The following is a 9,586-nucleotide window of genomic DNA, read 5'->3' as shown; positions in this document are numbered from 1 at the left end:
CAAAAGAACAACTTCATGCTCTTCAAATATAGGGGGATAAGTTCAACTCCATGGCTGTCCCAGGTCAATTAAAACAGAATGATACTCCACCTGGGAGAAATAGCAGAAGTGATCAGAATTTACACTTTGGTATTTTACCTTTCACAAAAGCCCTTTTTGTTAGCAGGCTGCCTTTGTATCCTGTGAGGTGTCCAAAGACTAAAGAGTCACTCAGTGGAAGAGGCCTTTTGGATTAAAAAGTGGAAACATACTCTTCTCTGCTGGTCATTATGAGGAACTGCAGCTACTTTGTCTTGTTCACTGGATAGCTGTCGAGAAAAATGAAAGACAGAGCACTGGCTATAATGTTTCTGCAGAAATATAATGAGCGTAATGGATGAGTGAATGTTTGATAGGAGAATTTCTTTCATCATTCTTCATAAAAGGAGGGATGCTTTAAACCTGGCTGTAGAGCAGATACAGGCCTACAGAGTACACGTCCCAGCAAAAAACATCAAAAGGTCAAATAATCTTACTTTTTTTTATGTACAGGCAGCTTCCTCATGTTCCCACTGATTCTGTGAATGAGCGTCTATCTCTCCTTGTCCTGAGTTAGCCTTCCAAGCGGGAATCAGTCCAAACAGCTTTCCCCTCAGGTGCTGTGCAGCTTGTTCACCTGGCCAGAACTGTCACTTTTCTAGCCAGCTTATTTTTGTTTGTTTGTCTGTATTCATGCCAGAGAATTAATTACTAAAGGTCTAAAGGTCTGATTTCAGATTGCTTTTGCTCCTGCTTGTGGTGCAAAGCTCTAGTAAAGTGGATGGAAGCTTTAAATATCCAACCAGATTTCTTTAATTTCACAATCCCTGCATTTCAGCATTGATTATTATCATAATATTGATCCATATTTGTCAGATGTTCCTTGTAAATGTGTTGGAAACTAGAAAAAAATAACAAAATCACTTGGACTTTCAAAAGAGATTTAGCCTACTATATAAAGAATGTTAATGAGACTTAAACAAGTTGCTCAGCCTTCTGGTATAGATTTAGTGAGCAGTATACTGGAGTGTTTATTCTGTTGCACTTTTTACCCGTTTACATTTTTATTCTATAAAAGTTGTTGATTTTACATAGACGTGTACCTTCGTGCTTATTGTTTATTGTTTGCAAATACTTTTAATTTACTGTGTGAAATAGGCCACGTGTAAAGACTTAATTATTTCTGTAGCCTATGAAAATATCCAATTTATGCATCCAGCAGGCAATTTTTGTACCAATTTATATTACCATTAATGCTGTGGACGAGAAACAGTTTTTGAACACAATAAACTTGTCTAATTTCATACATCATACTTACTCGTTCTAATGACGTCAACATATATAAACAAACCCGCCATTGGATAATGATATAAAGGTAAACCTGTAACTGATTGGTTGAACCAATTACAGGAAGCAACGTCACTGTTTCAATTAGAGCGGCGCGCTTACCTGCAGAAGGTGAAGTGCTCGGTAGTCGGTACCGCGGAGGCCTGCAGGTGGACGGACATGACTGAATTAGTTAAATGCCTTTTCAAATTGTTGCGCATTGCACCGAGAAGGGGACTTTACTAACTTGTGAGGTTGTAGTTCTGTTCCCATAGGTGAAATTGTGCTTTTCATTTGACACCTGCAACCTGTAGTCACCGTGGCAGAACTTGGCCACCATGACAGAAAAGGCTCCTCTTCTCCACTACCGACTCACCGCCGCCAAGGAGCCGGACGGTGTGTCCCATCCCACCGGGGTCACGGTGGAGAAAGACGGCCGCCGCCCAAAGGGCAAAACCGCCACGAAGCTAGGCGTGGTTTTTGGAGTTGTTATTCCGACTTTACTGTCCATGTTTAGCGTCGTTGTGTTCCTGCGAATCGGTGAGTAGGACTGCCACACACAATGAATGAATGAATCAATTAATATTTGGCCATAACGAAAAATCGCTAGGCCTAGCCTATATGTTCCTGTAGGGACTCATAGTGTATCTGTGGCACTCGGTAGTGACCAGTGTGCCCATTTAATACTTTGTTTTTTGGGTTTTTTTTCTCCTATCTCCTATCCTATTACTTGCCCCATAGGAATTTCTGTGGTATATTTTTTTTAACCCTATTAAATAAACTTGATTAACAATTAACACCTAACTTTTATTTGTCATGTGGTGTTCAAGGGATTCTTTTGTAAGGCCGATTTCCTCTGTTTCTTTTAGGATTTGTCGTGGGTCAAGCGGGGCTCTACCAATCCATTGGCATGTTCCTGGTGGCCTACTTAATCATTACCATGACTGTGCTCTCTGTCTGTGCCATCTCCACCAACGGGGCTTTAGATGCTGGAGGTGCCTACTGTATCCTTCAGTGTTGAGAGTGTCTTTAGATGAAGCCCAGAGCCAAGGGTTGGTCTCGGTCCGTCTCCCTCATGAGATATGAGATATGATTAAGCCTGGGTAGTGGGTTGAAAAAAATCTCCCTACTCTGAATTCGCTCCATTATTTAACCCAACCACAAATTGTATGGGTTCCCCTCCTAGTTTTAACTTGACTAATTATGTGGTTGATGCACAACCCTTCTAATTTGGGTGAGAAATTCATTGAAGCAGCGAGATTTTGTGCCTATAATTATAGTTGCCCTACATTAACTAATTCGCAGTCATGAGATACCTCAACTTGGATCCCCAGACATGATCAGTCGAGCCTTGGGTCCAGAGTTCGGCGGCAGCATTGGGATTATGTTTTTCTTTGCCAATGTGTGTGGCAGCGCTCTCTATATTTTGGGTCTGGTTGAAGCTATCATCTCCGCATTTGGCATCCCAGAAGGTAGGGTGCATGAAGGGCATGACGGGAGATCCCAAGGGGTGTGTGTGTGTGTGGATGTTTTTTAATTAATTCTCTCCCTCCCCTGCCTCTTCAGATGTTGCAGCAAACGTTGCAGGTCCCCATCAGGTGTTGCCGTCAGGATACTGGTGGTCTCTGCTCTATGGCACCGCCCTGCTCTTCCTCTGTCTCATCGTCTGCCTGGTGGGACTCAACACAACATTTTTAATTAGGATACATTCAATCAACCGATCCCTGTTGATTATACAAACAGAGGGGGCTTTGTGATTTTTAATTTCAAATAAAAGCAATTATCCCATAGTACACCTCTGTCTTTCTTCACATTCAATGGTTTGTCATTACAGGTGGGAGCCCACATCTATGCCAAAGCCACCTTTGTCATCTTCATCATTGTCGTGACCGTCCTGGCTACCATCTTTATCAGTTTCTTCATTGTGGGGCCCAGAGTCGTGATGCTGTCTGACACTTCTGGTGTCAACATGACCGGCCCGATCAGCAGCAACTACACAGGCCTCCGGCTCCACACTTTAGAGAGCAACCTATGGCGTAGGTGTTGAACATGGTGCTGTTACGTTACACATTATGTACACAAATGGTTTGGGATTTTATAAACTTTGACAAACTCCATCTATTTAAACAACCTGGGATTAAAATTCTTATTTGGGTTTGATTTGTCAACTCAGGACTTTGATCTATTTAAACAGCCTGTGTCTGAGAAGAAAATAATTTATTGATCCAGTATAGTATACATCCCTGCTGTCTATATATAAATGATCCCTGCTGTCTTCATGTAAGTGATCCTCCTCATGTCACTCCTTCCAGCTGACTACACAGTAGACTACACCACCGGTGCCATGATGAGTTTTGTGACGGTGTTTGCTGTCATGTTCAACGGCTGCACTGGAATCATGGCTGGCTCCAACATGTCAGGTGACAGGAAAAAGTGTTCATAATAACCTAATTAATAAGTGCTTGCTGAAAGGCAGGCATGTGTGGCTCAAAGATGGAAGTGAATTCATGCGTATACATCTGGGAAAGGCAGAAGTCTGCATGGACTGTGTTTGTTTTTCGGGTGTTAATTCAAGCACTTGTGTTCAAAAAGGAACTTTCCTTTCATGTGTTGCTCAGGTGACCTGAAAAACCCCAGCTATTCCATCCCAAGAGGAACCCTGGCAGCAGTGCTCATAACCTTCATCACATACAATCTCCTTAGTCTGCTGGCAGCTTGGTCCTGTGACCGGTTGGGGACACAGACACACACACACACATACACACACACAGTAGTTCTGCACTGGTCAGTACTGGCACAAAGGTGCCGGAATAGAAAATGTAAAAGTTACTTCAGTGTCTAAAAAATTACACTCAAAATCATCAGCTCTAAAATTCGAAGCTGTAGAAAAATAGCCCATAAAATCAGTGTCCTTTTTTAGAAGCACTGGAATGGAAAAAGAAAAATATAGTTTCAGAAAAGAAATAGCTGCATATATAAGCATGATTTACTGCCTGTTTGAGAAGTAGAATGTCTTCGCTGTAGTTTAAGTGATTTTTAAATCACTTAAACTACAGTGGTTTTTGTTTTGTTTGTACACAGAACAAAAATAAAGTGGTATTATTAGGACAGATTTCTAAAGTGCTGAAGCAAGTATGCAATTAATATTGTTGACAAAAATTCATATTTGGAGTTGTGTCCCTCATCTCTCTTAGCCGCCTCCTCCAAAGAAATTACAGTTTCCTTGGGGACATCAATATCTGGCAGCCCCTGGTGACAACGGGCATCTACTGCTCCACCATATCTGCTGCCATGAGTAATCTCATAGGAGCCTCCAGGATCCTCTATGCCCTGTCCAAAGATGACCTGTTTGGTGAGATCCTGTGACACCGTCTTGTATCATGCTCTTAGCTGTCAGACTAAGCCTCACCTACCAGGGAGCAACAAATTAAGTTTCCTTATGTGTTAACTGACTGAGCGGGGTTTGGCCAATTCTGGTCTCTGGCCAGTGGCTTTGTGAGAAGGATTTAAATGACTAACCCAGATTATGTTTGGGTTAACAACATGGCTGAATAGTTGATCCAGATATATGAAAGCATATCCCAACCACTGGTTATTAATATCATCATGTCTCATTTTCCCAGTGCAGACATGTTAATTTGCAAAGCATTATATTACACAACAGATGGCTTGCAGTGTTGACCTTGTCAAAAAAATCCACTCATTGTGTTTTTGGCGCAAGGATCAATGCAGGATGACTCGGTGGTTTATCTGATTTGTGAATTTGCCAATACACACGCTGAAGAAGGGCGTCTTGCCCGAAACGTCCGTATGGCAAATAAAAAGTCAATTTGGAGTGCTGTCCTGGTTTCTTTTTCATTATCTGATTCAGGACCATGAGTCATACTGAAGGGCTGAGACTGACTTCTGTTGTTGATGTTGTAAAAATCTACAGGTGGCGTCCTGGCTCTGGCGAGGAAAACATCTCTGAGTGGGAACCCCTGGGCCTCAGTGCTCATCTCCTGGTGTCTTGTACAGGTAGAATTATATAATAGTCATTAACTGTCCCCCTTGTGCATAAAGTTTAGAGTGACTCTACTTAAGCTCTGCTTAGTTACGTTGCTGTCATTGGATATAGCTTTAACTCCAACCTGTCAAGTCATTTATCACAGTGGTTCTCAAAGTGTGGTCCAGGGACCCCCGGGGTCCTTTTTAATTTCATGCTCATTTAATTCAGTAGAAACTGTCCCAGTTAGAGAGTATACAAAAATGACTACTCTAATCATAGGTTTCACTCTCCTCACTGTTGTCTCCCTACTGCAGTGTAGACAGTTGCACAATTTTATACTAATCTACTAATTTACAACTAATACTAAATTGACACCAACAAAAATCTTCCCACGTAGAGGTCCCTTGGCCAACATCTCTGTGGCCTAATGTGTCTGTCTGAGGGTCTGTGACATGAAAACTGATTATGTTTAACGTTTTGAAGTCAACCAAATTGGTGTTCATTCTTCCTACCACTAGGTGGTGCTGTTTTCTGGGAAATTGAACACCATTGCTGGAATTGTAACTATCTTCTTCTTGTTGGTCTATGCTGCTGTGGACCTGGCCTGTTTGGCCCTGGAATGGGCTTCAGCACCCAATTTCAGGTACAGTATGGTTAACCTGGGTCCAAACAATCCTTTAGACCTCAGTTCTTTAGGAATTACAGCATGGCATATTACATGCAATACGGCATATTGCAGTGAATCAAGCATCTTTTGGAATCTCCATTTCTTGTTCACTTTACACTAAACCTGCATCAAAAGCTGATTTTCCTCCATTCCATGTTCTCTCCCTGTCTTTTTTATTTTGTTTTAAAGACCCTCATTCCGTTGCTTCACCTGGCATACCTGCGTTCTGGGCATCCTTGGCTGCCTGGTCATGATGTTCCTGATCAGTGCCATTTATGCCTTTGCCAGCATAGCCTTCATGCTGCTGCTCTTAATGCTTATCCACTACCTCTGTCCCACCAGCAACTGGGGCTACATCAGCCAGGCCCTCATCTTTCACCAGGTACACACACACACTGTCTCACAAAATGCAACCATAGAACACAAGAACATATTAATTACTTCATCCTCTGTTTCACTCAGGTGCGCAAGTACCTGTTGATGCTAGATGTGCGAAAGGACCATGTGAAGTTCTGGAGGCCCCAGGTGCTGCTGATGGTGGCAAACCCTCGCAGTTGTACAGGCCTCATCACCTTCATAAATGACCTGAAGAAGAGTGGCCTCTATGTGCTGGGACACGTACAGATGGGGTTACTGGGTAAGAATGGTGTGGTTAGGTCAGAACTGGGTTCTGTGTAGGAGAGGGCTGGTTCATAATTGGTCAGTGCTATATAGGAGAGAACAAAAACATGCTGCTTTTGACAGCATGAGGTCCATGCATGTGGATCAGTGATAGTCCATTAATAGTCCACATCTTTGACATTTTCTTTCCTTATGTGTGTGATTGGTCTTTCAGATGGGTTGCCCTCTGACCCCCTGCAGAGCTGTTATGACTCATGGCTGTCTCTAGTGGACCATCTCAACATCAAGGCCTTCGTCAACCTCACCCTGGCCGACTCTGTCCGACACGGAGTCCAGAACCTACTCTTCATCACAGGCTTTGGTTAGCAAGTTTCTCTTTTGTCTGTACAACCATTTGGGTATGTCTGTTTACATCTTTGACCAATTGTGACAAGGAGCTTGTGTGATTGACAGTGTGTGCAAATTTGCCACATCTGTTTGCATCTAGGTGGAATGAGGCCGAACACGCTTGTCTTGGGTTTCTATGATGACTGCGCCCCTGAAGACAATCTCCAAGGCAAAATTCTCCTGTCTACAGGGCACTGCTTGGATGCAGTGAGCCCAACCAAAAACCCCAGAGAACAACGGCCCCCCTTCTTCCCAACTCTGAGGGGAGTCGAGGAAACCAAAGACCTCCAGGAAGAGGAATATGTGTCGGTGATTGCTGACACTGTCAAAATGGGGAAAAACGTGGCACTGGCCCGTTACTTCAACCTGTTCAACCGGGAGGAGATCTTTGGGCTGGGGCGAAAGGTTGGGTGTCACCGTGGCAGGACGGGGCCATTTGTTGATGTGTGGCCTCTGAACCTCCTTCGACCAGACAGCTGTGGCTATGTGGACACCTGCTCACTGTTCCTGTTGCAGCTGGCCTGCGTGCTTCATGAGTCCCGTGCCTGGAGCCAGACGAGGCTGCGCCTCTTTCTGTGCGTGGAGGCCGGGTGGAGCCTGCAGGAGGAGGAGGAGGCGAAGCTCCGGGTGATGCTGAAGGAGCTGAGAATCTCTGCTCAGGTGCAGACGGTGGCCTGGGACCAGGTGGTGGCACTGCACTGGCAGAGACGAGGAGAGAGGGGGGCAGGCAATCGAGAACAACCTGCAGAGGATGAGGAGAGGGACGGGAATGAAGAGGAAGAGGAGACTAAGAAGCAAGAGCAGGAGGAGGACAGTATACAGAGGTTCCCCAACAACGCTGCGCAGCTGACGGATGAATATATCTGTGCTGTCAACAATCTGATTCGTCAGCATGGAGCTCCTTCCCCTGCTGTACGTTTCCTGTACTTGCCCCGCCCACCAGCAGACACAAGCCGTTACCTGGCCTACCTGCGCCAGCTGGACCTGCTGAGTCGAGACCTGGGACCTACACTGCTCATCCATGGGGTAACTCCTGTGGTCACTACTGACCTCTAGTATTTTACTATCAACTACTTAATCCATCATTGACCTTGGTCCCATATTGTTCATCCATGGGATTATGCCTGTCATCACCAATGGTTCTCAATTCTTTACCTGACATTTAACATTTCACCGACCAGTATAAGACCTGGGACTCACACTGCAACAGTCCATCTTTCCACTTGACTCTGACCCACAACTTTCCTACATATATGCTCTCCATATGCTACCAAGACACTGCCACACATCGGAAATCAATGAATTACGTGGACATAATGACCTCACATTTACTCATGGGAGATCTGGGAATTGGGTCAAATTATGCATGTCACTATTTTTAGGCTGATTCTTCATCACAGGGATTTGGAGCTATATTGATATACATATGTATGTGCACATTTTGTGGGGCGAAGAGAAGAAAGTCCTGAAAAAAAACTTAACTGTTCATACCCTTAAAATTATATTTTCACACAGGGATAATATATGTCCTCCCTAAGCTTTTGAACATTATGTGAATCATTTGTGTCTTTGTACATGTCAATGGAAAAATAAATTTAATTATTGGTATATTACGTCAGATTTGTCTTCTACAATTTCAAGAGAATTTAGTGGAGAAAGGGGACCTACCAGGAAAAAACTGTTGAATAATCAGCTTGTCTTGATAACTGATAGTCCTTTTTTCTTTCCACACAAATACTGGTGTATTAAATAACAAGGCTGAGGCATGACTGAGTCTTGCCTCTTAAATGCCTGCAGAGGGCGACATATGCTTAGTAACCTTGCTATGATGGTAGGAACTAAGTTGTACAAAGTCATCCAGCACAAGGATGTCGGTATAGATAGCATAGTCGAGGCTGAGGACTTGGACCAAAAGCTTTATACTCTAGTGAAATTGTGAATGCTCCAGCACCTAAGCAGCCACAGAAAGATGTCATCACAGGCTGTAATTGGGGTATATGTAGGCTGATCATGGTTTTGTTGTATGATCCCATACTGGCCTCATAGTCACTAACATGAAATCACTGCTGGTGTCAAGGTTGGTCTGTCCCGACCGTTTCCTCTCATGCTGACTTGAACGGTCTTTAAATCCTCAGTTTAACAGTTTGCAGGACAGAGAGGCTGCATCATCTTGTTTCCCAAGTGTGTTCATTTACCCCAAATGGCATATAATGAAGGAACGTATAAGCAGAATTATTTACATTGTGAATTTGTATGACCAAGGCTCCTCCTTGTTGAATAGGTGATGCAGCATTGAATACTGTTACCATTCCAGATGGGAAACCTTGAATTATATGACTAATAACAAGCAGGTGAATAATTACTTAACCCTTTGGTCTTCCTGCCATGTTCACTAGAGGAGAATACCTTGTGATGGGAAGAAACAATTATGATCTGATTGAGATAAGATGGTTCGCCGTTTGACCAAACGAATGTACAGACCTGTCATCTGGTTTAATCTTGCATAAAAATACCTGGCTGACGCACTTGGCACATGAGTCTTGTGGTGGGCAATGGCTAGACTGCATCTTGTCATGAAG

The 9,586-nt window shown here is 43.6% G+C and overlaps 1 protein-coding gene across 1 annotated transcript; it reads left to right on the top strand.

Moving 5' to 3' along the window:
* Positions 1–1,682: 1,682 nt before the first annotated feature.
* LOC139656434 (solute carrier family 12 member 9-like) lies at positions 1,683–8,063 on the top strand. The gene is made up of 14 exons (XM_071534014.1): positions 1,683–1,884; positions 2,214–2,348; positions 2,679–2,816; positions 2,911–3,017; positions 3,179–3,380; positions 3,657–3,764; positions 3,963–4,074; positions 4,539–4,696; positions 5,279–5,361; positions 5,851–5,975; positions 6,189–6,381; positions 6,462–6,636; positions 6,835–6,981; positions 7,108–8,063. Exons 1-14 carry the CDS (start codon positions 1,683–1,685, stop codon positions 8,061–8,063), a joined length of 2,841 nt encoding a protein of 946 aa, XP_071390115.1.
* The last annotated feature ends 1,523 nt before the right edge of the window (positions 8,064–9,586 follow it).

This window comes from Centroberyx affinis, unplaced genomic scaffold (genome assembly GCF_046629955.1).
Source record: "Centroberyx affinis isolate AG114_WGS23_722 - 3 ecotype Tasmania unplaced genomic scaffold, CSIRO-AGI_Caff_v1 ptg002475l_1, whole genome shotgun sequence".
NCBI lineage: Eukaryota > Metazoa > Chordata > Actinopteri > Beryciformes > Berycidae > Centroberyx > Centroberyx affinis.
This window is presented reverse-complemented; position numbering and strand designations above follow the sequence as displayed.

Excerpts from the sequence above, each read along its gene's own strand:
- LOC139656434 (XM_071534014.1), top strand. The coding sequence starts at position 1,683 with ATGACAGAAAAGGCTCCTCTTCTCCACTACCGACTCACCGCCGCCAAG. Across the intron at positions 3,381-3,656 it reads TTTAGAGAGCAACCTATGGC|CTGACTACACAGTAGACTAC; the intron begins GTAGGTGTTGAA and ends CACTCCTTCCAG. Across the intron at positions 5,362-5,850 it reads TCTCCTGGTGTCTTGTACAG|GTGGTGCTGTTTTCTGGGAA; the intron begins GTAGAATTATAT and ends TCCTACCACTAG.